The following is a 27,618-nucleotide window of genomic DNA, read 5'->3' on the forward strand; positions in this document are numbered from 1 at the left end:
AGAAGGAGCATTTTGAAACTTTCATATCAACTTAGGGTAATCTTATGTCTACTCACTACAATAATAATAACATTGTGGATGTATTTTGTACTTCACTTCTATAATAATTTATTTTCATTGTGTTTTCTGATAAAATAAAGGACTCATGTCTGGGTTAACGTACTATTACAACTCAACAACAAGAAGACAACCAACTTAAAAATAGACATCTCATCAAAGAAGAGAGACAAATGGCTAACAGGCATATGAAAAGATACTTAACACTTCCAGTCACTGGGGAAATGCAAATTGAAACCACAGTGAGACACCATTACACACCCACAAAAATTAAGCTATAAGCAAAAAGACAATAATAATACTGGCAAGAATGTGGACACACCCTCATACATTGCTGGTGGAAATGTAAAATAGTGCAACCACTTTGGAAAACAGTTTGGCAGTTTCTTAAAAAGCTAAACATAAACTTGCCATACAAGCCAGGAATTCCACTCCTAGGTATCTACTCAAGAGAAATGAAATATATGCTCACACAGGCCTCTATGCAAATGTTCACAGCAGCAGTTACTCATAGCAGCTAAGAAACAGCCCAAATGTCCATTAACTGGTGAATGGATAAACACAATGTGGTATATTCATCTGACTGAATATGACGCAGCATCAAAAAGAAACTACTCAACACAGAGGAACCTCAAAAACATTACAGCAGATGTAAAAGACTACCTATGGTATGATTTCGCTTATATGAAGTATCCGGAAGAAAGTAAGTCTAGAGACAGAAAGCAGATCAGTGGGTGCCTGCATCTGGGGTTGGGCGTGGAAATTAATGGTGAATGGGCACGAGGTAACTTTTGGAGGAAGAGGGAAACATTCTAAAATAGAACTGTGGTGATGGTTGCACAACTCTGTATTTGCTAAAATAACTAAATTTTCCAGTTACAATGGGTAAATTTTAAGATATGTAAATTATGCCTCAATTAACTCTAAAAAAGAAAAGCCTATGACTTGAAAAGTTAGGAAAAAAAAAATCTAGGGATAGGGCTGAAAGTTACACTCAGAATGAATACATGGCTTTAAATTCTTTTATCCTTAAAAAGCAAACTAAAAATAAGTGAACTCTCTACTCAACTTAATAAATGACGAAAAGGTTAAAATAAAAGACACAGGATGATTAAAGATAAAAGTGCAGATGAATAATATTGAACACAAACAGAACAGTCAAAAGAAAAATGAACTTACAAGGAGACGTAACCACCACAGATGGGGAAGAGATTAAAAGGGCCGTTAAACAATGACCATGTACTAGTGAACAGACCCCCCTTTCTAAATGAACCCACTATGGAAAGAAGCTACAGATGTTTCATAGAGGAAAGCAACAGGCCCACTGAGTTCCAAGTCAACCTTTCAACCCTATTTCATGGACACATTCCACATTGTATTGTTTCTGAAATCTGGGTCCATCTCATCATCCCTGTCGTGAGTGGGCAGCGTGAGGGAGCTGCGGGAAAAGCTTCTGCAGGCCACCCCAGGAACCACCACGAAGTGCTGGTGACAACGAATCTTCTAAGGATGGTAGTTTTTGAAGTTCTCTTTTATTGCTTGTGCTAAACCTTGAAGAATTTTGCCGTTTGTCTTTCTATGGGCTGAGAGACTGGTACTTTAATTTTAGCAGATACTGTAGATGGGACAGCAACAAGGCTATTTTTCCTGATGGAAATTTGCTCTGATTCTACTGTGTCTTGTCCTTCTTTTGAACTTTTTCCACTCTTCCATGCTTTTACTTCCATGAAGTAATTTGGCTGATTATTAAAATCAGCATATCAAGATTAGGGACATCTGAAGTGACCCATTTGCCAGTAGATGTTTAACTGCTGACAAAATCCACTAATCTTTTCTGTTAACTGATTACCAAGGAATGTATGTTAGGCGTTGAAGGAAAAAGCACCATTCATAGTTAGACCTCCATTGTTTACACTGTAGCTTATCTCCTTTAAACATATGCATGTTCTCTGTCTTCTCTGGGTTATGATGATGCTGTTTGGGGAGATTGCACTGTGACTGAACTTACAATAAAAATAAAGTTACAGGACAGGAAAGCATCTTTAGGGTAACAAAAGCTAAACAAGAGGGCACTTCAGAGCAGGTAGAGCCAGCACATGTGCACAACTGCCTCTGAGGCACTTGGCACATGTATGCCAAGCAAAAGCAGAATATTTTGGGTTTATCCAAGCATGACACAAAATTCAAATCTGTACCAGAGTCTGTTCTCTGACTAGGAACAGTTGGGTTGACTAAATTAGTGTGTTTATTTGCCTGAAATTGTAATGTCAAAATACCATTCCTTACAGAGCATTACTTAGTGTTTCTTTTTTTTCTTTTTTTTTTTTTTTGAGATGGAGTCTCGCCGTGTTGCCCAGGCTGGAGTGCAGTGGTGCAGTCTCAGCTCCCTGCAACCTCCACCTCCCAGGTTCAAGTGATTCTTCTGCCTCAGCCTCCCAAGTAGCTGGGATTACAGGCACCTGCCACCACTCCCAGCTAATTTTTTGTATTTTTTTGTAGAGACAGCATTTCACCATGTTGGCCAGGCTGATCTTGAACTCCTGACCTCATGATCCACCCTCCTCGGCCTCCCAAAGTGCTGGGATTACAGGCGTGAGTTACTGTGCCTGGCCTATTTAGTGTTTCTAGATGAAAGATTAATTATACAAAAAAAAAAAAGGCATAGTTTTTCAAGAACTGCAATAATGAGTCATTAACTGGACAGATATGGATGAGGTATGTAATATGATGAATTCCTCTGTTCATAGGTAAAATTGTAGTCTTTACTACTTTTTGGTACATAGCAATTTTTTTTTCTTTTTTTTTTTCTTTTCTTCTTCTTTTTTTTTTTTTTGAAAAAGGGTCTTGCTGTGTCCCCTAGGCTGGAGCGCAGTGGTACAGTCACAGCTCACTGCAGTCTCAACCTCCCTGGCTCAAGCGTTCCTTCCACCTCATCCTCCCGAGTAGCTGGGACTACAGGTGTCCGCCATCATGCCTGGCTAATTTTTGTGTATTTTGTAGAGATGGGGTTTCACCATTTGTCCAGGCTGGTCTGAAACTCATGAACTGGGATTACAGCTGTGAGCCATCATGCCTGGCCGCATATTAGCAAAATATATCAGTAGTACATTAAATAGAATGTAAGACTAGCCTTCTTACTAATACTTGGAGAGGCAAATATTTTGTTTATAAAAATTTTGTAAGCTAGCTAATAAAGTCTCTTATTTCCGCAAGTAGATTTGTGGAAGTTCGGAGAAAGAAGGCAGTGATGTGATCGGATAAGTGATCATAAAAACGTCTCTTTCCCTCTGCTCATGCTGGGGTTGGGGTGGGAGGCTAGACCTGAGGTGGGGTGGGCCATGTTTATGGTGGAAAACTAGCGACGTGGTGTGAGGCGGAGAGTGAGCTGGGTTCATCAGAGCAGAAACAGTGTTCCTGGAATCCAGAGTTCAGGTAGTGAACGTCGGTGTTAGAAGAGATCTGGATCCTTGGGGCCACAGGTGGTAGTCCCTGCCGAAGGGATCATTGGAGCAGGTTTAAGGCTGGTAGGGTGTTTCCTTTTTGGGAGTCCTGTATTCGTAGGCACCTGTCTGACTGTTGCTGAGAGAACTTTTCTGCTAATTTAACTTAGTTGTAGGAAGTGGCTTGAGCTCTGTGTGACCTGGAGCGGAACTCATCCGACAACTCTACCATAATTAGGGACCTTGAATTGCCTAAGGGAACAGAGTTTGATTTCTTCTTATTAGATGCAGTCAATGAAGAGAAATAGGGAAGAATTAGGTAATAGGTTTGTTTGAATAAATTAAGTTTGTATGAAAAATTTAAAATTGTAAATAGGGATTAGGTTGCATGTAATACAGTGCTAGGCCTATTATTAAAAAATCAAATTTTCATTGAAGGGTTTTCATTTTCTTTAAAATTGTGGAAAAAGTGCTTCTTTTTTCCCAAGTTTTCACATTGCACAATTACTAAAATGTAAGTTGTTACATATTTGTTGACTTGCAGGTTTATGGTAGCTTATGTTTTTATAACCCATTTAAATACAATTAAAGCACCAGGCATGTTCACTTTGAAATAATTCATTCAGCTGTACATTAGGATTTATTACACTTTTCTATATGTAAGATCTTCAGTAAAATTTCATTACAATATAAGGTGATGTATAAGATACAATGACTGAATTACTTATGACAACATGGCATATCTTAATTTTGTACCTAGAAAAACACGTGCAACATAAAGAGTATAAATGTTTGTGCTGGCAAATAAAATACTTTTTGGTTTAGGTAAGTAAAATATTTTAATAAGCTCTGTCTTATTCATAGATACATCAGAACACCAGACAGTTAAATTTCTCTTCTATCCTTTTTCATTGTTTTGTGAAGCCTTTGGTAGGGGAGACCAAAAAGCTAGTTTTTGATTTTTTTTTTTTCTTCAAGTTGTGAAATTATAAAATTAATGTTAATTGAAAGATTTGTTGAATAGACATAGTTTTCCTCTAGTCAAAAAGTGTTTAAGTCTGGGCACATTTGCTTACACACCTGTACACCAGTAATCTCAGTGCTTTGGGAAACCCAGGTGGGAGGATCGTTTGAGCCCAGGAGATTGAGGCCAGCACAGGCAACAGGTTGAGACCCCTGCCTCTACAAAAAAATTTTAAAAATCAGCCAGGCATGACAGTGTGTGCCTGTAGTGCTAGCTAGGCGAGAGGATAGCTTGAGGCTGCAGTGATTGCACCACTCTACCCCAGCTTGGGTGACAGAGCAAGATTCTGTCTCTAAATTAAAAAAAAAAAAAAAAGAAAAAAGCTTGTACCATATTGATTGCTCAGGATTTTTAGATAAACAGAATGGTGGTTCCAGTTAAGACTGTTAAATCTGGCCGGGCGCAGTGGCTCATGCCTGTAATCCCACTGTAATCCCAGCCCTTTGGGAGGCCAAGGCAGGCAGATCACAAGGTCAGGAGTTCAAGACCAAACCTCATCTCTACTAAAAAACACAAAAATTAGCTGGGTGTGGTGGCGGGCACCTGTAGTCCCAGCTACTTGGGAGGTTGAGGCAGGAGAGTTGCTTGAGCCCGGGAGGCGGAGGTTGCAGTGAGCCAAGATTGCGCCACTGCACTCCAGCCTGGGTGACAGAGCAAGACTCCCTCTCAAAAAAAAAAAAAAAAAAAAGACTGTTAAGTCCTGATCCCACGTTTCAAGAGTCAAGAATGTGCTCAAACATCCATCAAAGAAGTTTGGGAAGACATGGAGCTGGAGGAACAGAAACTGTAATTGACTATTAAGAATTCTAAGAGGTTTAAGGGTGGAGGAAGGTAAAGGTGTCCTAAGAGTATATATAAACCTAGAAGTAGAACATGGGGGCTTGAGGAGGAACTGTGTGGCCTCCTTGCTCAGAACTGAAGGGTTTGGAAATGGGCTTGTGAGAATGGAGCTCTAGGGCTTTCATGGGCTGCATGCCTCTAGGCATGCTCCTTCCCTCATCCCCATGGCTCCTCACCCAGAGTGGGGCTCACATCACCCCTGCAGCCCCATGCAGATTGGTTTTGAAGAGCATATGGCACAATGCTCATAACATGTCTGTCACAGTACACAGTGCGCGTGGTGTGGGCTTAGTAAGTAATGAACTGTGAGTAACAGTCAAGAACATAGACTCTGCATCTCTGCTCTGCCTCACAAGCTGACTGGCCTGTGCTTGTGTTCTTCTTATCTGTAAAACGGGGATGTAACAGTACCCACCTGATTGGTCATTCTGAGGCTGAAATGGGTCCATATATGTAAAGTGTTTAGTTCAGGGCATCATTGACAGAATGGAGAATGGAGAAACAGCCAATTGCATTCCTCTAGATGTTACTTTGCATGTTGATTTCACATATGTAATTCTCTCGGATGATGTGTTCATGTAAGTCACACATATGGTGTTTTTAGTTATTCGTATATTAGAATCGATTACATATTTTCGTTTCCTGAAGTCAGGTGATAGTGAGATGACATTTGTTCTTAGGTGTTACCTGCATATTTATTTTTTTGGTTTTGTATCCTTAAACATTTGACAGCCTCATTTGCTCAAATATACCTACTAAATTGTCATTCCAGAAGGCGGAATGTCACTTATAATACATATTTGCAAATGTTTGCTTAAACTTGAGCCCTTACTAAATACAGTATCTGATGTTTATGCATTAGAAAAACAGTTATTTATATTTAATAAAAGCAGTCTACAATTAGGAAAAGTTCTTACAAGAAAATAAACTAGTTGGTACTCTCCTAATTTCTAGGGATCCTCTCTAAAGTCCTGATATGTGTGAGTTTTGACTCAAGAGAAAGACAATTATGCAGATAAACGTATGTTCCAAAATAAGTGCTTTTTGTTTAGGTTGGGAATCCACGTGTTGAACTTACCCTCTCAGAGCTCCAAGATATGGCAGCTAGGCAACAGCAGCAGATTGAAAATCAGCAGCAGATGTTGGTTGCCAAGGTAAGTTATAAAAAGAGGTATTGAAATATCGTTCAAAAAGTACCTTTTTTAACCATCATTTTAGACTGGGGTCAATATATTCTTGGGTAACGCTTACAAAATAGGACCATGCCATGGGAGTGCTAAGTGCAGTCTTTCTCTGTTATCACTTCCATAATAATATGTACATACTGTAGTTTCTGGAAGTTGGGAAGCTATCAGAACAAGAGTGTCTCACCTTTGACACACACAATAGACACCCCAAACAGGAAACTGATGACCTTATTAAAATCATAGATAAAATTTGAAAATGGGCCAGGCACAGTGGCTCCTGCCTGTAATCCCAGGAGGCAGGAGGATTGCTTGAGCCCTGGAGTTCAGGACCAGCCTGGGAAATATAGTGAGACCCTGTCTCTACAAAAAAATTAAGAAAATTAGCCGGGCATGGTGTCATGTGGCTGTGGTCCCAGCTATATGGGAGGTTGAGTCCAGGAGCTGGTTGCAGTGAGCCAAGATCATGCCACTGCACTCCAGCCTGGGTGACAAGAGTAAGTGAGACCTTATATTAAAATTAAAAAAAAGAGGGGCAGGCGCAGTGGCTTATGCCTGTAATCCCACCACTTTGGGAGGCCGAGGTGGGTAGCTCACAACATCAGGAGTTCGAGACCATCCTGGCTAACACGGTGAAACCCTGTTTCTACTAAAAATATATATTAAAAAAATTAGCTGGGCGTGGTGGCAGGCGCCTGTAGTCCCAGCTACTCTGGAGGCTGAGGCAGGAGAATGGCGTGAACCCGGGAGGCGGAGCTTGCAGTGAGTGGAGATTGTGCCGCTGCACTTCAGCCTGGGCGACCGATGGAGACTCCATCTCAAACGAACAAACAAAAAAAATCGGGAAGAAAGGGTGCTTTCGCCGGGTGCGGTGGCTCAAGCCTGTAATCCCAGCACTTTGGGAGGCCAAGATGGGCGGATCACAAGGTCAGGAGATCAAGACCATCCTGGCTAACACGGTGAAACCCCGTCTCTACTAAAAAATACAAGAAACTAGCCGGGCGAGGTGGCGGGCGCCTGTAGTCCCAGCTACTCGGGAGGCTGAGGCAGGAGAATGGCGTGAACCCAGGAGGCAGAGCTTGCAGTGAGCTGAGATCTGGCCACTGCACTCCAGCCTGGGCGACAGAGCGAGACTCCGTCTCAAAAAAAAAAAAAAAAAGGGGGGGGTGCTTTCGTTATCTCCTTTTGCCTCTGGGTATGCTCTTGGCTATGTCATTGGTATTAGTGTTCAAGAAGAAAGCAGCAATCCATGATGAAAACACTGATCAGGGCCATGAAGACAATGACAGGTGGTTAACGGGGCTTCCCATTGTGTTACTCTAGGTTGGACTTGTTTGCTTTATGACAGTGTGGGGCATAGATAATGCTCATTACATATACTGAGTTCTACACTGGTTATTGAAACTGGGATTTTTCTAAATAATGGTTTAGTCATATGTAATTGAAACATCAGATCTATCACACATGCCTGCTGGAAATGATTCATGTTGTAAATGATCTTAAAATGTTCCAAAACTGGCCGGGCGTGGTGGCTCATGCCTGTAATCCCAGCACTTTGGGAGGCCGAGGCAGGTGGATCATCTGAGGTCAGGAGTTCGAGATCAGCCTGACCAACATGGCGAAACCCTGTCTGTACTAAAAATACAAAAATTAGCCAGATGTAGTGGCTCATGCCTATAATCCCAGCCACTCAGGCTGAGCAGGAGAATCACTTGAAGCCGGGAGGTGGAGGTTGCAGTGAGCTGAGATCACGCCATTATACTGCAGACTGGGCAACAGAGCGAGACTCTGTCTCAAAATGGAAAAAAAAATTCTAAACTGCTTTAAAGATAATGTTTTTAAACATTACCAACTAGGTTCTTAATTGCTTTCTTCTGTAGAGAGATTTTCTTTATGACTAAAATGTTCAATCTGAATTTTTAAAAAATGTATTGAGTGACTATACTTCATTGTACTATCCACTTTTATGTAAATAATAATTTGGGTTGGACTTGTTTTAAAAAGTTGTCTCAACGTTTATTGGATTTATGAGAATAAACATGATTAAAAGTTCAATTGGAAAGTGTCCCATTAATAAGAGTTCTAAGATAAAATATACATAGTATTATGTCATTGTAAAAATTTTCTAATTCTGCTTTTTATTTTTTTCCAAATACTGATCCAAGAGTATTGCTGTTAAAAATAGTTGTAGATATTTTCAGCAATGTAAATCACAAGTTAATGCTGCATCTTAAATATTTAAGCACATATTGCTTTACCTTAGAGTGTAGTATGTAGTGCCTTTGTAATCACACCTCAAACTTCTCCTTATTTAGGTGTATTTTATGCAAAAATATGGGATCATGACTATTTAATGTTGACTCTTATCTTTAAGGTATGTTTTCACATTAATAGGGGAAACCCTATTGAAGAGTATTGTATATATTGTTTTTAGATTGTTCTGGTATTGTTTGACTCTAACATGTTTTATTATTGAAGAAATTAATCCTGGAGAAAGCAGACACTTCCTTGATTGTTCAGTATCGTAACAAATTGAAGATTTATCTGCTTACTGATCACCTTACCTCTTTTCAGTGTAAAATCCTCTGCTGGTCAGTGTTCATTTCCTTTAGGAAATGAATTAGATTCTTGTAAGCCACTTTGTAGCAGCATGAAATTTATTACTTGCAGCAGGAAAGTAAGGCTCACTGGGACTTCACAGATGTGACAGAGTGAAGAGGAGATTGTGTTAGTGCATGTTCTGCTACTGGGAGGTTTTCTGCAGAAGCGCTTATATTAACTGGTATAGATCAGTATGCATAAGAAAACCCTCTCTCACCGGGCGCGGTGGCTCACACCTGTAATCCCAGCACTTTGGGAAGCCGAGGCAGGCGGATCACAAGGTCAGGAGATCGAGACCATCCTGGCTGACATGGTGAAACCCCATCTCTACTAAAAAAAATACAAAAAAATTAGCCGGGTGTGGTGGTGGACGCCTGTAGTCCCAGCTACTTAGGAGGCTGAGGCAGGAGAATGGTGTAAACCCGGGAGGCGGAGGTTACAGTGAGCCGAGATTCTGCCACTGCGCTCCAGCCTGGGCGACAGAGCGAGACTCCGCCTCAAAAAAACAGAAAAAACCCTCTCTCTTAAAAATCCCCAGCTCTTACTATTTCATACTTAGGTATGCCCAATAATTTTAGTTTTATATGGTCTGATATAAGATTCCTCTAGTGTTTTAGTATTCATTAAGATGAGTGATACTGTAGAATACTGTCACATTTTTCTTTTTGAGTATATAAAAGTAATCATAAGTTTCAGTTTTCTTTTTTCTTTTTTTTTGAGACAGAGTTTCGTGCTGGCACCCAGGCTGGAGTGCAGTGGCACGATCTCAGCTGACTGCAACCTCCATCTCCCAGTTTCAAGTGATTCTTCTGCCTCAGCCTCCCAAGTAGCTGGGATTACAGGCGCCCACCACAATGCCCAGTTACTTTTTGCATTTTTAGTAGAGACAGGGTTTTACCATGCTGGCCAGGCTGGTCTCGAACTCCTGACCTCAGGTGATCCACCCACCTCAGCCTCTCAAAGTGCTGGGATTACAGGTGTGAGCCACTGTGCCCAGCCTTCAATTTTCAAAGTTACATTTTTCTTTCTTTTTTAGGAACAGCGTTTACATTTTCTAAAGCAACAGGAGCGCCGTCAGCAGCAGTCTATTTCTGAAAATGAAAAGCTTCAGAAATTGAAAGAACGAGTTGAAGCCCAGGAGAACAAGCTGAAGAAAATTCGTGCCATGAGAGGACAAGTTGACTACAGCAAAATCATGAACGGCAATCTGTGTACGTGCCTGCAACACCCCCTCGTCACCACTCTCACCAGGCCCAGATCCAATGAAACACAGTCTAACTGCCTGACAATTCAGTCACAGATTCACAGGACTAAATAGCAAGTGTGCTAAAGTTTTGCTCTGTTACTTGCATCTAAAAGGATGGGTTGGTTAGGTTAAGTGATCTTAGAATTATGTAGTCCCAGCTACTTGAGAGGCTGAGGTGGGAGGATTGCTTGAACCTGGGAGGTCAAGGCTGCAGTAAGCCATGATCGGGCCAGTGCTCCCCAGCCTGAATAACAGTGAGACCCTGTCTCAAAAAAATAAAAAGATACCTTGCGACCCTTAGATGCAGTACAAAGATCCTCTCGTTGCATTGGTACCAGTGGCCCTTTGGATTAGGGTGGGGCACTCCAAGACTTACTCATTCAGAGGGTCTGTTTTTCTTGAATAACTTAACTTGTATCCATGCATTAAGATAAGTTATGCTGATGCTCACTTTTTTTCTGTATGAACTCTTATTTTATTCGTTGGTTCAGTCTATGCCTACTTGTAAGTCACGGTGATGCACGAGACAGGCTTGGATGGCCCTGCGTTCACGAAACCTTTGGTCTCAGAGATTTCTAAGTCACTTGAACAAACTAGCTTATGGACTGATTACCCTAAAGAATAGTCAGGAATTAATGCAAATATAATTATTTGCTTTATGAGTAATCAGATACAGGTGTCCCAAAGGCTTTTTGAAATGTGTTTTGGATTCTGCATATCACAACTTTCTCTAAGGTCTGGCACTAAATGATACTAGAATTAAGTTCAGTGTATAGAAATGAAAAAAAAAAGGATCAACTAAATGTTTTATTCTTTTTGTGTGTGTGGGCAATTATAGCTGCTGAAATAGAAAGGTTCAGTGCCATGTTCCAGGAAAAGAAGCAGGAAGTGCAGACTGCAATTTTAAGAGTTGATCAGCTTAGTCAGCAGCTGGAAGATTTAAAGAAAGGAAAACTGAATGGGTTCCAGTCTTATAATGGCAAATTGACTGGACCAGCAGCGGTGGAGCTAAAAAGACTGTACCAAGAACTACAGGTAACTCCTGGGTCTGGCAGTGGTTGTATTAAAACATTCTCATCTTTCTATCTTTCATTAGCGTGGGTTGGAAACCTTAGGAAGTGGAAACAAATTAGTAGATTCTAATTTAACAGTAGGCACAAGATATATTCAGTACAAAATAATTTTTAAAATGACTTGGGATAGGCTGGGTGTGGTGGCTCACCTGTAATCCCAGCACTTTGGGAAGTCGAGGCAGGCAGATCACAAGGTCAGGAGTTCAAGATCAGCCTGGCCAATACGGTGAAACCCCATCTCCACTAAAAATACAAAAATTAGCTGGGCGTGGTGGCGTGTACCTGTAGTCCCAGCCTCCAAGCAGGAGAATCGCTTGAACCCAGAAGGCAGAGGCTGCAATGAGCCAAGATTGCACCACTGCACTCAAGCCTGGGTGACAGAGTGAGACTGTCTTAAAACAAAAAAAAAAGGGATATAATTCACACAGCATACAATTCATCCATTTCAAGGATACAATTCGGTGGCTTCAGTACCTTCACAGACTTATCAGTTACATCCACCACCACAATTAATTTTAGAACATTTTTATCACCCAAAAAGAAGGCCCGTACTTCTTAGCCATCACCCCACAACCTCCATACCCTCCAGAGCCTGGCAGCCACAAATCTACTTTCTGTCTCTGTGGATTTGGCTATTCTGGACATTTCTTATGAATAGAGTCATGCAATACAGGTTGAGCATCCTTAATCCGATAATCTAAAATGCTTCAAATCTGAAACTTTCTGAGCTCCACTGTGGCATGCAAAGGAAATACACACTCATTGGAGCATTTTGGATTTTGGATTTCGGATTTCCAAATTAGGAAGGATGCTAAACAGGTAAATATAACGTAAATATTTAAAAATCTGAATGAATCCAACGTCTGAAATGCTTCTGGGTCCCCAGCATTTTGGTTAAGGGATATTAACCAAAACACACAGTTATGCATCCTTTGTGACCGGCTTCCTTCACTTAGAATGTTTTCAGCACAAAAGAATTTAATAATAATCCAGTAAAGAATTAAACTTAGGTGATATTTTAAGGCCTTTGTGTAAACTCTTTTGATGAGCTAGGTGCCTATTATTAAATCCTTGTCTTAGTTAGCTCCGACTGCTATAACAAAATATCATAGGCTGGATGGCTTAAACTATAGACATTTATTTCCCACCGTTCTGGAGGCTGGAAGTCCAAGATAAAGGTGCCTGCAAATTCAGTTCCCGTTGAGTGTTCACTCACTCCCTGGCTTGCAGAGAGCCGCCTTCTCACTGTGTCCCCACGTAGTGGAGAGAGAGAGTTTTAGTCTGTCTCCATTAACTTCATTATGGGGGGCCCCACCTTCATGACCTTGCCTAAACCTAATTACCTCCTAAAGACCCTACCTCCAGACACCATTACATTGGGGTTAGAGCTTCAACATAGAGATTTTGGGGGACATATTCAATCCTTAACAATCCTCAATATTTTCATGTCTCAGAAGTTGTAATTCAGAAGGTGATTTTTCAAGCCAGAAATAGGTCTTGCTGCTTTATTAGCACTTGCTAGAAAAAGTATTATATCATTTTATGAAATGAGGGTACTTAACTATATAGAGTAAAATCACTTGTGGTTGCTGTTCTTTAACATACATGCATAGAAGTACTACAGTATTATAAGGTTTCATGACTTCTTTTACATTTTAAGCGAGGTTTTAAGGATTTTTTGATGAAATGTGATGAGTGTGATATAAGGATGTCATTTATTTCCAGTTTTTTGGACTGCAATCCAGTTTTTTTTTTTTTTTTTTTTTGAGATGGAGTCCGAGGCTGGAGTGCAGTGCCACGATCTTGGCTCACTGCAACCTCTGCCTCCTGGGTTCAAGGGATTCTCCTGCCTCAGCCTCTGCAGTAGCTGGGATTACAGGCACCTACCACCACTCCTGGCTAATTTTTGTATTTTTATTAGAGACGGAGTTTCACCATGTTGGCCAGGCTGGTCTCAAACTCTTGAGCTCATGATCTGCCCACCTTGGCCTCCCAAAGTGCTGGGATTACAGGCGTGAGCCACCGCGCCCAGCCTGCAACCCAGTTTTTATTGTTGTGTTGTTTTGTTTTGTTTTAAGACAGTCTGGCTCTGTTGCCCAGGCTATAGTGCAGTGGGGCAATCTCAGCTCACTGCATCCACCACCTCCTGGTTTCAAGCAGTTCTCTTGCCTCAGCCTCTTGAGTAGCTGGGATTATAGGCGCACGCCACCACACCCGGCTAATTTTTGTATTTTTAGTAGAGACGGGGTTTTACCATGTTGGCCAGGCTGATCTTGAACTCTTGACCTCAGGTGATCCACCTGCCTCAGCCTCCCAAAGTGCTGGGATTACAGGTGTGAGCCACCGCACCCGGCCTGCAGTCAGTTTTTAAAAGTGCATTTTATGTCCTGTTGAGTATACACATGGAAGTGTGTATGCACTAGTGCTGTGGGCATCTGAAAGTTTAAGACAGCTCTTACTATGGGAAGTACACTCTGATATTTTCTGTCCTAGTTCATTTCTTAAAAACGCTGGTTGCAAGCCACTAAAATGACGTAAAGGTGCTTCACTTGGTGATTCAGGCCATCCTTTTTGGTCCTTTTTGAATTTTCTGCTGCCTCCACAGTAAGGTGCATCAAAGTGGTGGGCTCAGGCCTGAAGCAGCTCCATGGAGTGCGGCAGATTTTCCTTTAGTTTCTGAGAGTCCCAAATACCGCACTCAGTCTCCTGTAATCATCATTGGCACTAGTCATTTCGTGTGCTTTGAAGAAGATGCATTACAGATGTTTGCTCTTTCTTTGTTCCATGAGAACTCTGTCCTGACTTCGTCTCTGCTGTACCTGTGAAATATTTCACACAAGATGGCAGTGCATGCATGTAAATATACATCAGAACTTAATGCTACTTTTTCTTTTTTAATCTCCCTGGCAATGAGAATTTGACTTTTAATTAACGCAAATCATAAAAGTTATATTTTGTGGTTTGTAGATTCGTAACCAGCTTAACCAGGAACAAAATTCAAAACTTCAGCAGCAGAAGGAACTCTTAAATAAGCGCAACATGGAGGTGGCCATGATGGACAAGCGGATCAGTGAACTGCGTGAACGTCTCTATGGGAAAAAAATTCAGGCATGTGAAAAAGTTTGTGTGAGATAAAATACTAAAGATAGTTTATCCAAGCATTGCTCATCTTCTGTAAGTAGCATTATGCTCCTCCTATCCGCTGTAGCTGATCAAACATAAATAGGCCATAAACCATCAAAAATGACAGAACAAAGTTCCTTCTCCCAACAACTCATTTGTTTCCTAGTGTGTGGAGGCAAAACCATCCCCAGCTGGCACCCTTGCTCTCCATGTCCTGGCCTTCCTTCCTCCCCATGTGTTTCTGCTGTCTCCTCTTCACCGGGGGCTGTTGTTGGCTCTGGAGTCACAGCATCTGTCATGGTCTGCACTCTGCTGTTTTAAGCTGTGCCAGTTTGAGCAAATTCCTTGACTTGCATAGCCTCATGTTCTTGCTGTAAAGTGATTTGTCCTACCTGCCCCATGAGTTGTTGTAAGGATTCTTATAAATAAGCCATGTGGAAGGATTTTGTAAACTCTTGACCAAAATGCTACATAAGGGGTTGTACTTCTAAAAAATCCTTATTTGATACTGAATTTCAAAGGTAGTAAATACTCATTGAAAAAGTAATACAATAAAATACCCATTGAATAAATACTCATTGAAAAAATAATACAATAAAATACTCGTTGAATAAATGCTCATTGAAAAAATGAGTATTTATTAACCTTTGAAATTCAGTATCAAAGATTGTGGACTTGCCGGCGTCCACAATCACATGAGTCAAATCCTTAAGATAAATCTCTTAAGATAAATACAGAAATATTTAAGGGAAAATGTGAAAGTCCTTTCCACCTGTTCTCTAGAGGTGGTAGTTGCTAATGGTTCCAGTCTTTTCCTTGATAAAGACACAAAGGTGGCTGGGCGCGGTGGCTCAAGCCTGTAATCCCAGCACTTTGGGAGGCCGAGGCAGGCAGATCACAAGGTCAGGAGATCGAGACCATCCTGGCTAACAGTGAAACCCTGTCTCTACTAAAACAAAATACAAAAAAAATTAGCCGGGCGCGATGGCAGGTGCCTGTAGTCCCAGCTAGTCGGGAGGCTGAGGCGGGAGAATGGCGTGAACCCGGGAGGCGGAGCTTGCAGTGAGCCGAGATCGCACCACTGCACTCCAGCCTGGGCGACAGAGCGAGACTCCATCTCAAAAAAAAAAAGACAAAGGTACAGAACTTTAACTGAAAATGGGATTGCAGGAATTACACTAGTCTCACTGTCTCACCTAGTCTTTTTTTAACTGCAACACGGGTGTCTTTCCAGGTCATTACCTCATTCTGGTTGTACCATCTGAAAGCTATAACCAGAGCCTGTAACCCGTTTACCATCCTCTGTCGTCAGGGAGGGAGTCCTGAGTCTTGTTGCCACTCACAGTGCATTGGTGAGCACATGTATCACTGAGCCACCTGCATGGAGGAGGGGCGCCTGCACTCTGTTTCTCTGGCCGGATGTGGCACTTGACTTTCCTCGCACCTGTGGCACTCAGTTATTAAGGGAGCAGTACCTGAATGCAGAGCTGAGTACACTCTGCCCTCGTGGTAGGAGAATGGCACACTCACTCTCCTGACCCAGCAGCAAGGACGTCCTTCGCACCTCTCCCTTCTGCGTGTAGTTTGGTGACAGAAGAGTGTCCTCTTGTTAGTCTCTGCTTCTCTGAAAGATGCTCTGAGGAGGCAGCATGGGCTTGAGGGACTTTGCCTAGGGGGAGTGGGTTTAGAGGGTAGTAGACAAAGAAGGGAGCTTCCAGTTCTGTGGGTGTCACAGTTTCTTATTTACAAATCTGCCTTTCTTTTAAAAAAACAAAACAGTGAGTTTAAAGGTCCGTAATTTGTACAACTGCATGATTTCAGATGTTGGTTTTCTTTTTTCTCAAGATTAACAACAAAGAGGCCATGTGAGAGAGAGGCTGCAAGCACTTTCTCTGTGCTTACGTATGCTCTTCAGTAACGGCATAGTGGTCAGGGCTCCCCAGAGAGACAGAACCAGTAGCGTGTGTGTGTGTGTGTGTGTGTGTGTGTGTAGAGAAAGGAAGAGAGATTTATCTTAAGGAATTGGCTCATGTGATTGTGGACGTGTGTGTGTGTGATTTAAGGAATTGACTCACATGATTGTGGACATTGGCAAGTCCCAAATCTGTGAGGCTGGCCAGCAGCCTGGAGGCCCAGGAGAGATGTTGCAGCTGGAGTCCGAAGGCCGACTCTAGGCAGGATCGCGCTTTCTCAGGGCATCTCTCTGTTTCTCTTAGGGCATTCCACTGATTGGATGGGGCCCACCCACCTTCTAGAGGGTCATCTGCTTTACTCAAATCTACCAGTTTAAAAGTTAATCTCATCCAGATTGGAGACTATTATTCTAAGTGAAGTAACTCAGGAATGGAAAACCAAACATCGTATGTTCTCACTCATAAGTGGGAGCTAAGCTATGAGGATGCAAAGGCATAAGAATGACACAGTGGACTTTGGGGACTCGGGGAAAGGGTGGGAAGGGGGTGAGGGATAAAAGACTACAAATTGTGTGCAGTGTACCAGTGCTTGAGTGCACCAAATCTCACAAATCACCACTAAGTAACTTATGTAACCAAACACCACCTGTTTCCCAATAACCTATGGAAATTAAAAAAAAAAAAAAAATGAATCTCATCTAGAAAATACCTTTTCCATAACATGTAGTCTGGTGTTTGGCCAAATAACTGGTTACTAGCCAAGGTGATGTATCAAGTTAACCATCACAAACAGCTAGATTCATTCCACCTACACTTCAAGGGATCGCCTTGAAGCGGTCAGTATTTTTTATTTTTGCAGAGATGCGTCTCACCCAGAGGTCCTAGGTACCTTTGAGCAGTTGTGAAAGCCACGACCCCTCACCCCAAGATGACCTATGAAATGATCTATGCTCACGTGTGTAGAACCTTACAGACAATCAGATGGGTTATGCATCCCATTTAGAGCCTATATTGACATCTCAAGGAGTCAGTAGTTCTCTAGAATCCCGATTCCAGGCCCCTTTGTTCCTGAGCAGTGTTATGTGGACAGTGTCCTCTGTCTGTGGCGCTGTGTCCTGGCTGAGAAAGGCAGCGCTGCCTTCAGGGAACTGGGCTCATTGCTCGGGGTCAGAGTCTTCTCTGCTCACTGTGCCCCATGTGGCTTGGACAGTACCGACTACAGCCCTTATCCTGACTTTACAGGTGTGGGCACAGAGGCCAAGTCACCTGCCCAAAGCAGCACAGTGAGTAAGTGACAGAAGAGGGAATTTGAAGCCAGGCCCAGGCCCAGGATTTGGCCGATGTCTCTGTGCCCACCTAAGGGAGGAAGAGTATCCTGAGTAAGAGGGAAGCTACATGTGGATCACGGGGAAGTTGCTCTGCCCTCGTGTCAGCTCCTCATGTGTATGGCTCTGGATAGGTGGGTGTTGTCAGAGAATTGCTCATAGGAAGCTACAGTTCCTTCTCCGCAGTCTCCCCTTCTAGATGCTGATCTTTCCAGATGACTTGCTTCCTAAAAACAAGCCACTGAGTGAGTGGTTTCTGTCCGAGCTGGCAGTCTCTTGCGCTAGGCTTAGGATTTCTTTTAATTTAGGGGAATCTTGACTCTCATTTCTTCCCAATTTGTAGCTGAACCGTGTGAATGGCACGTCATCACCACAGTCACCTCTGAGCACATCCGGCAGGGTCGCTGCTGTGGGGCCTTATATCCAGGTTCCCAGTGCCGGAAGCTTTCCTGTCCTAGGGGACCCCGTGAAGCCCCAATCTCTGAGTATTGCCTCAAATGCTGCTCATGGAAGATCCAAATCCGGTGAGTGGTCCTGGCCCTCTTTGTAGGGGAGAGTTTGTGAGCAGGGAATGGGGCTTGCGGTAGAGGGGTAGGGGGCATGGCAGGCTCCTGAGGCTCTGACCCACACATCATCAGACTCCAGGCTCAGTCTCCCCCTGAGGCACATGGGGAGCTGTGTTCCCCCGTGGTAACAACCCTAAAAAGAAAACAAGTTATTTTTACTGAACCAGAGGTCTCTATTGTGTGGTTTTTCAAAACACAAATGATTAATTAAAACTCTGATCCATGGGCTGGGCGTGGTGGCTCATGCCTGTAATCCCAGCACTTTGGGAGGCTGAGGCGGGTGGATCACCTGAGGTCAGGAGGTCAAGACCAGTCTGGCCAACATGGTGAAACCCCCTCTCTACTAAAAATACAAAAATCAGCCGGGTGTGGTGGCAGGCGCCTGTAATCCCAGCTCCTCGGGAGGCTGAGGCAGGAGAATCACTTGAACCCAGGAGGCAGAGCTTGCAGTGAGCCAAGATCGTGCCACTGTGCTCCAGCCTGGGCAACAAGAGTGAAACGTCATCTCAAAAAAAAAAAAAAAAGCTGACCCACAAGTGTCCTCTGCTACTGCAGGTTTAGTTACCCTGAGGACACTGAGGGCCGGCATGGATGCCTCCCCACAACTCAACTGCAGCCAGCCAGGTAGAGGGGCTGCCCCTACAAACAGAGTTCTGTCCTCATTGATCAAAGTCCACACATCGTTGCTTTGGTCTTGACCTCACAATGGTGCTGTGTGATGGACTTGGGCCTCCAGCTCCGTGCTCCAGTGTGGTCCACGGGTGGCTTCCCTGCCAAGCAGAGGGCAAGCTGTTTGTGGAGAGTCTGCTTCTCAACCAATGCATTGAAAGTGTTGGGACTTCCTTGCAATAAGACTTTATGACTGGGGTTGACACATTTCCCTGTAACACACAGCGTCAGGAATCCCTGTCCTGATGTATTGAAACACGCCTTCATTTATGAAAACAGTACTGTTAACTCTCTGGCCATCAGGCCTGCGTTTCGAGCCCCCTTTTCAGCATTGGTGGTGGATTTGTGCTTATCTTTGTTTGCTTCATTTTCTCTTGCCTGGCCCCCAGGAGGGACAGTGACACATCTGTTGCCCCCACTGGGGAGCTTGGGGCTTGTTCTGAACTCCGAAAGAGAAGGCCATCACCAGCCCTTGTGAGCCACAAGCCCCCACTCAGATCCCTTATGGCCGTGTCTCAGCAGCCACATAAAGTATGGGGTTGGCATGAACCCCTAACTACAGCTTGCTCTGCTAAGCTGTTATTTATAGTTTGAACCACCCTGTGGTAGGAGTAGATATTTGTCTGTTTCCAGTGGGAGGTAATTAGCACAGCCAGCTACTTCTCTGCTGACTTCCTTTGAAAAACTCCCCAAGCTGAGAATGTCTGCTGTTCCCCATCCCTGTTGGTGTCTGCTGTGCTGCCTCAAGGGGTTGCAGGAAGGAGATGCCTTCACAAAGCCCTGGTCCTAGTCTCTGCTGTGGTTTAAAGTCATGGACACAGGAAACCTGTGCTCGCCTTCAGAGTGGGGACAGAAGCTCAGCCCAGAGGTGGAGCTGGGGTGTGAAACCTCCTGGCAGGGACTCTAATCCCTTGCTGTTGGCTGTCCTGGTTCTGTGTCACACAGATGGCCACAGTAAACCCAGAGTGACCAGCTCATGGACTGTGTCAGACCTCGACGTCGGGCCTAACTATGGCTCCTCGCGGCCCTCTGCAAGCCCATTTGTAAACCGTATGTTGGCTGACAAGCTTAGTGGGAAGCTATGTCCTCTTTAATATGTACAAAATCAACTGTCACTTGTTTTTCCAAACTGACAAAGGTCTGCTCAATCTAGACTTGAAAAAGATGCCACACAAACATAATTTGTCCCTTTCTTCAACAGACAGGTACGGAGTTTGGGTGGGGCCACATGCACCCTCCCATCCTCAGAAAGGGTGTGACACCGAGGGACAGATGCTGGCATAGCATGGGTTTTGTTTTGGAGGGGTTTTTGTTTGTTTTTACAAAATTAAGATAATTTTCTGAATTTATTATGAGGCTTTTAGTTTTACAATCATACTAAAAGATAATTGTTCCTCTACAATGAAAATAAGTGATTTTCCTTCTATACCTCTTGCCTTGTTTTGAAGAAAGGAGAAAATTGCTTTCTGGTCCCCACTATGACTGATTTCCATAAAACTTCCTGTTGCTGGGTGGTTTCTGAAGCAGCTGGACAGCCACATTCCCTGTGACCCTGAGAGCACAGGCCTGTTTTTGTGGAGCCTGCAGGTTTCTGGCCACACATCCTCCAGGCCACATGGAGCAAGATGGCAGTTGGTCCAGGGGCCTTGGAATGCCTCGCCAGGACCCACGCGGGTTGACTAGAGCTGTCGCAGAAGCTGCTGCCCGGAGCCAGCAGTGATGTTTAGCAGCGTCATACTTTAGCAGCCCAGCAGTGTATGCAGCTGGGGTTGCAGTGCTGCTGCATTGGGTCGGTTTGGCTTAGGAGCCAGCCGTGTGAGGCTGCGGCTGGTGGGCCCCTGTGTTGCCCAGGCGCTCAGAGTGCAGTTGAGAAGCTTCCTTGTCATGTTGTGTGAGTCCAGAGTTCTGGCTCAAGCGTTGTTGTGAGGACCAGTCATTTTCCTGCTGCTGCTTAGTTGCCTGTGCTGGCAGATGGGATAAGGGAAGGGGATGTGCTGTTCCTGCCAGGAGGGCCCAAAACAGTCCCTCTGATTTCTGTCTGTCCCATATTGCTGGTGGCGCTGGAAGTGTTGAACACTTTAGTTCAGTTCGGCACCTGTTCTGTGAAAGAAAACCCAGGAACCTGTGTTGTAATGGACTTTAGGCCACTGTGAGGGCTCCTGTGTTACCAGGGGACACTTCTGCACCCTTTTTCAGTTTGGAAAATACTCCATAAAGAACGTATCATTTCAGTGGCTTTCCTAAAAACTTGGGGTTGATGACTGGCTTTCTAATCACTGCGACAGAATGATAGCCTGCTCCTCCTGCTGTGCACATCAGTGGGGACTTGCATGGGACTCCTGTGATCATAAGTGACCTTAGAGGACAGAACTTTTTATCTCAGTAATGAAAGTGCTACAGGTCAAACCTGTTATGAAGTCAAAAGATCAATCTTTTCTATTGCTCTATGTAATTGTATTTATAAACTGTTTCAAAAGTAAGGGCCAGTGCTTGTTTTATTTGGTGGTGCTAATGTAATGGATTTGACCTCTGTTGAAATAGGGCGCAGCCTCAGGCCCGCACCAGTGGAACCTTGGTTTGGTGTGAGTCTCTGGTAACACTTGAGGCGATTTGGGCATTGGCAGTGAGCTGCCAGCAGAGCCCGTCCCTTGGTCTTGTGCACGGGTCTGTGGGCGCTGGAGGAGATCAGGAGTTGTGCATGTGGCTGGTGGTCGACTACTCAGTTAATGGATCTGCATCAGAATGGGATATCCCAGTGCTGTTTTTGTTTCTGGCAGGGTGTTATTCTTAGGTTGGTTCAACTAACATCAAGAAAAGTTTTACTTAAGTTCTTTGTTCTTTTCAAGCTAATGATGGAAACTGGCCAACATTAAAACAGAATTCTAGCTCTTCAGTGAAACCAGTGCAGGTGTCTGGTGCAGACTGGAAGGATCCGAGCGTGGAGGGGTCTGTCAAGCAGGGCACCGTCTCCAGCCAGCCTGTGCCCTTCTCAGCACTGGGAGCTGCGGAGAAGCCGGTAGGCCTGTGTCTTTATCACAAAACACAAGCAAGCTCTTCAACAAGGCTCTCTTCTGCCTTAGTACTAATCTAAAGGGTATGACTTGTCAGGAGGCAAGTTAATCCTGTTATTGTCCAGACAACACCCGAAGCCCTGAGAGGGTTACTGGGTGCCAAGAGCCTGAGCAGCCCACGAGTACACACACCTTTCGGTCAGAACTTTTGCAGACAGGCAATGAGCTCAACAGTGTGCCCCATGCCCTGGTCCCAGCCAGTTTGACGGATTACAAATCCTACTGTGTATTATTTCGGGAATGGGGGTGGAAATACGCTTAACAGCTCAAAGGGTGACTTTGTTTTTCTTCTTAACACCTAAACTTAGGGCACCGAGATGGGTAAAGTGCCACCTCCCATCCCGGGTGTAGGCAAGCAGCTGCCTCCAAGCTATGGGACATATCCAAGTCCCACACCTCTGGGTCCTGGGTCGACAAGCTCCCTGGAAAGGAGGAAGGAAGGCAGCCTGCCCAGGCCCAGTGCAGGCCTGCCAAGTCGACAGAGGCCCACCCTGCTGCCCCCCACAGGCAGCGCCCCCCAGCCAGGCTCTTCACAGCAGATTCAGCAGAGGATTTCTGTACCGCCAAGTCCCACGTACCCGCCAGCGGGACCACCTGCATTTCCAGCTGGGGACGGCAAGCCTGAACTCCCACTGACAGTGGCCATTAGGCCCTTCCTGGCTGATAAAGGATCAAGGCCACAGTCTCCCAGGAAAGGACCCCAGACAGTGAATTCAAGTTCCATATACTCCATGTACCTCCAGCAAGCCACACCACCTAAGAATTACCAGCCGGCAGCACACAGCGCCTTAAATAAGTCAGTTAAAGCAGGTAGAGTGGGTTTATACTCTCCTTTTCTTGGGCTAGAAAAATTATACTTTTAATTAAGAAAATACTAATGCATATCTTTATATTTGGGCCACGTGCTATTTAGGGTTAAACTTAATTCTTACATAAAAGTACAGCGTTGGGTGTCAGTGTGAGAAGGGAATGGAAGCTGGAATGCATAGAGGAGGCCGTTTTGCAGATGGTCACAGTTCTCTGACTTCCTGTCAGAGCAGCCACCTCCCTGTGCTACTTAGGAAATCCAGCTCCACAAAGAGTGAGATGTTGAGAATTTCCTCTTCTCCTTCTGTTTCATGGTAACTTGTGCCAGGAGCTGTCCAGTGAGCAGAGGGTGGCCTTGACCATTGGCCCTCCTGGCAGTGGCTGAACCCAGCCCCTGGGCATGGGCAATTTAAGGAGGGCATCTGCTGCTTAGGAGCCTCCCCCATAGCCCAGAGGAGAGGAAAGCCTTGGTTTGGGTTATGGAGCTCAGATGTTCTAAGAAGGCAGCTGAGAGAAGGTAGCTTAGTTCCACTCCTACCACAGAGGCTGGTGGTGTTTCCAGCTCTTATGGGAGGAAGCCGCAGGTCAGTTCTAGGTTAGGGCCTCCTTAGACATTCCTGGGCATTGGCTGCAGCTTCTAGACTCATAGTTGCGGGATTCCTGGACGTGCCTGGTCACTCCCTGCACAGGGACCTCCCAGGTGGTGGTGCAGTGTTCCCTTGTGGGGAGGGTTATGGCCATGGTGGGAAAGGCTTAGACCATTCTCAAGAGCTTCTGGACCTCCAGGTAAAACCTTCCTGCTCTGAGGAGGCGCGTGTTTCTCCGTCATCTGAGTTAGTCCGAGAATCAGATGCATGTTTAGTGGTTTTTGTCTTTTTCCTTGGCCAGAAAACAGGCAGGCTTGTCTGTGGCAGGGAAAGTTGGGTTAGCAACCTATTTTTTTCTTCTGAAAAAGCTCCAGTTCTGGAAACCCAAATATAAAAACCGACACATAAGAGAGGCACTGCACCTTTCAGAAGGAGCCAGTGGAGGCTCTAGGAGGAGGAGGTTTCCTCAGAGATTTGAAATGAGAATTGAAGAACAGCAGCAGATGTCTATGTGTCTCTTTGCAGGAGCCTGTCTCTGGTGTAATCATAGGTGTGTATGACTAGATCTCTGCAGTGAGGTCAAAATTGCCTCTGCCCTTTGTGTCTCCCGCAGTGTATGGTAAGCCTGTTTTACCTTCGGGTTCAACATCTCCATCGCCGCTGCCGTTTCTTCACGGGTCTCTGTCCACGGGCACACCACAGCCTCAGCCACCTTCAGAAAGTGCTGAGAAAGAGCCCGAGCAGGACGGCCCCGCCGCCCCCACAGATGGCAGCACCGTGGAGAGCCTGCCACGGCCACTCAGCCCCACCAAGCTCACGCCCATCGTGCATTCGCCACTGCGCTACCAGAGTGACGCGGACCTGGAGGCCCTCCGCAGGAAGCTGGCCAACGCGCCCCGGCCCCTGAAGAAGCGCAGCTCCATCACAGAGCCCGAGGGCCCCGGCGGGCCCAACATCCAGAAGCTGCTGTACCAGCGCTTCAACACCCTGGCCGGCGGCATGGAGGGCACCCCTTTCTACCAGCCCAGCCCCTCCCAGGACTTCATGGGCACCTTGGCCGATGTGGACAATGGGAACACCAATGCCAATGGAAACCTGGAAGAGCCCCCCCCTGCCCAGCCTACAGCCCCACTCCCCGCCGAGCCTGCCCCGTCGTCAGATGCCAATGATAATGAGTTACCTTCCCCCGAACCAGAGGAGCTCATCTGTCCGCAAACCACCCACCAAACTGCCGAGCCGGCGGAGGACAATAACAACAACGTGGCCACGGTCCCCTCCACGGAGCAGATCCCAAGTCCTGTGGTCGAGGCCCCATCTCCGGGTGAAGAGCAGGCCCCTCTAGCACCGCTTCCCCCTGCCAGCCACCCTCCGGCCACCTCCACGGTGGGTGTCATTGCTAGACCAAAGCCTGGCCTTCCTGGTCATTCATGCAACTAGGACCTCTGGGGTCCTTCCCTTGGTCAGGCTGTGCTGGGAGCAGTGAGAACCAGGGATGTCCCTGAGTTAGGTCTTGTGGGGAGGACAGACAGTCACACAGACAAATGGGGCATGAAAAGGCATGACAAATGGAGCTTGGCCACACTGCATGTGGCCAGGGAGCTCCAGACAGCTGGTCAGGGAGCTCCAGAGGCTTTCCTGAGGAAGGGGAGCTGTCGCTGCCACCTGAAGGTCCTGTAGAGAGACGAGGGAAGAAGCATCTAGACAAAGGCCCTGGGTGGGAGGTCAGTGTTGATGGAGCAGAGAGGGAGCCAGGCGCCATCTCAGGGAACCCTCGGTGGGGTTCTCTCTGCTAGGATCTGGTGCTGGAGCAGGAAGAACCCTATCGCACGTGGGCAGGAACGAGCTGCTGGCTCCCATCAGCTACTTGGCGGTCACACGCCACCCTCCCTCCCACAGGGTCTTCCGAGGAGTGGCCAGAAGCCAAACACAGCCGTGTCCCTCTGTGAGTGAGCCACGGACTCAGGCCCCAGAGCAGTGCTCTCCCTTACAGTGAGCGTAGAGTGGCTCTGCCCCTTATTTGAGGTGGTCACCTGGGTGCTGCTACTGCTGCCACACCAGGGATGCTTCGCAGAGCCACTGTCTTTGGGCTTTAGCTCTCACCACTTTTTCGCAGCAGGTGTGGGTTCTTAGACTTTAGGGGACCAGCTCTAACTGGAAAGCTTGCTTCCTTCCCAACAGAGCAAGCGGACCAACTTGAAGAAGCCCAACTCGGAGCGGACAGGGCACGGGCTGAGAGTCCGGTTTAACCCCCTGGCACTGCTTCTAGACGCATCTCTGGAAGGAGAGTTCGATCTGGTGCAGAGGATCATCTACGAGGTGAGCTGCAGCTGGGGACCAGTGCACGCTGCTGGGGGCGAGGGGGCGGGCACTCACAGGCCATGTGTCCTAGGTGGAAGATCCCAGCAAGCCCAACGATGAAGGGATCACCCCACTGCACAATGCCGTCTGCGCTGGCCACCATCACATCGTGAAGTTCCTGTTGGACTTTGGCGTCAACGTGAATGCTGCTGATAGTGATGGATGGTGAGGCCCTGTGGGGGTGTGGGGTGGAGAGATTTACTTTCCCTACTTTACATAAGGAAAAAATGCATGTTCTAGACAAACAGGAAGCACGGAAGAGAATTAGAGCAAGAACACCCATCATTTCATCCTTAAAAGATAGCTGGTGCCAGGGTTTCCTTGCCTGTCTTTCCAGCCTTTTCTCATGATGATTTTGTTGAAAACATGGCTGTGGTTATGCTCCTGTGCCCCATCGTTAACATTGCAATCTAAGCATTCTGTGAATCTCCCGCCTTCCCGGTTTCATGTGTTCCTCTTCACACTCTGTGCTCCGTGTGAAAAGCAGCCTTGGCATCCCCCCGGGTCAGGCATGTAGGTTGTTGCATTGTTCATTTCCGTTTGCCTTCGGGAGCTCTGCTGCTGGGCGAGACACATTGGTCTCCTGTGGGGGTTATTTTGAACTTGTAGACAGCTGTCATTGTGTTGTATTTGAATCGTGGTAAAATACACATAACATAAAATTTCACATCTTAGCTATTTTTAAATGTGTGTTTCAGTGTATTATGTACATTCACATCACCATGCAGTGTGGCGTGAACATCTGTGGACTGGCCATTTCTTAACCCATTCCCTGTGCCCCCTTTTCAAAATGTATGTATGGTCTGAAACAATTGGCTCATGGAAATCGTGCCTTTAAAGAAACAACACAGAGACTTGATGGCACAAAGGCGAACGCCTTCCATGAGATTCCTTAAAGGGAAATCTCTGAGGGCCGTGACCTACAGGACAGGCAGTGCCAGGCCTGCACCTTCTCCTGTGCTCTATTCCAGGACGCCACTGCACTGCGCTGCCTCTTGTAACAGCGTTCACCTCTGCAAACAGCTGGTGGAGAGTGGTGCCGCCATTTTTGCCTCAACCATAAGTGACATTGAAACTGCTGCAGACAAGTGTGAGGAGATGGAGGAAGGCTACATCCAGTGCTCCCAGTTTCTATACGGTATGCAGGGGAGGCCTGGGGCCACAGTGGTGCTGTCTGCCATGGTACTGCCATGGCAATAGTCGGCAGGTGCCAGAGAAGCTTCAGCACAGCTTTCTGTTTGTTTTTTTAAGACAGGAGACAAGGTCTCATTCTGTCACCCAGGCTGGAGTGCAATGTTGCAATCATGGCTCACTGCAGCCTCGACCTTCCAGGCTCAGTTGATCCTCCCACCTTAGCCTCCCAAGTAGCTGGGACTACGGCCTTGTCCCACCACAGCCAGCTAATTTTTTGTATTTTTTTATTTTTTGTAGAGACAGTTTTTCGCCATGTTGTCCAGGGTGGTCTCGAGCTCCTGGGCTCAAGTGATCTGCCCACTTTCAGCCTTCTAAAGTGCTGGGATCACAGGTGTGAGCCACCGTGCCCGGCAGCACAGCATTCTCAAGCTGTTCCACCTTCTTCAGGGGCAGCCAGGATGTCTCAGTCGAGTGAAGGTCACACTGCCCCTTGTTTTCATTCCTGAAAACATGTTTGAAAGTCCATGTTGTTAAAGATTCTGTGCCAGATTCCCAAGAAAACAGAATGACTTGGCTGTGCTCTGCATAGATGTTTTGCAC

At 45.6% G+C, this 27,618-nt stretch overlaps 1 protein-coding gene across 3 annotated transcripts in view; it reads left to right on the top strand.

Moving 5' to 3' along the window:
* PPP1R13B (protein phosphatase 1 regulatory subunit 13B) overlaps positions 1 to 27,618 on the top strand; it is a 118,880-nt gene that overhangs the window by 87,954 nt on the left and 3,308 nt on the right. The window contains exons 1-12 of one of the 3 annotated variants that reach the window (XM_023205700.2): positions 49 to 760; positions 6,414 to 6,515; positions 10,183 to 10,357; positions 11,231 to 11,427; positions 14,433 to 14,573; positions 18,170 to 18,350; positions 21,908 to 22,077; positions 22,441 to 22,942; positions 24,140 to 24,909; positions 25,705 to 25,842; positions 25,916 to 26,049; positions 26,856 to 27,022. In XM_023205700.2, coding sequence (XP_023061468.1) covers positions 6,459 to 6,515; positions 10,183 to 10,357; positions 11,231 to 11,427; positions 14,433 to 14,573; positions 18,170 to 18,350; positions 21,908 to 22,077; positions 22,441 to 22,942; positions 24,140 to 24,909; positions 25,705 to 25,842; positions 25,916 to 26,049; positions 26,856 to 27,022 — 2,632 coding nt within the window. In that variant the 5' untranslated portion in view covers positions 49 to 760; positions 6,414 to 6,458. Of the gene's footprint in view, positions 1 to 48; positions 761 to 6,413; positions 6,516 to 10,182; positions 10,358 to 11,230; positions 11,428 to 14,432; positions 14,574 to 18,169; positions 18,351 to 21,907; positions 22,078 to 22,440; positions 22,943 to 24,139; positions 24,910 to 25,704; positions 25,843 to 25,915; positions 26,050 to 26,855; positions 27,023 to 27,618 lie in introns of those variants that run through there. The other 2 variants (XM_023205699.2, XM_023205698.1) reach the window with 2 other exon arrangements.

The sequence above is a fragment of the Piliocolobus tephrosceles genome, chromosome 6 (assembly GCF_002776525.5).
Source record: "Piliocolobus tephrosceles isolate RC106 chromosome 6, ASM277652v3, whole genome shotgun sequence".
NCBI lineage: Eukaryota > Metazoa > Chordata > Mammalia > Primates > Cercopithecidae > Piliocolobus > Piliocolobus tephrosceles.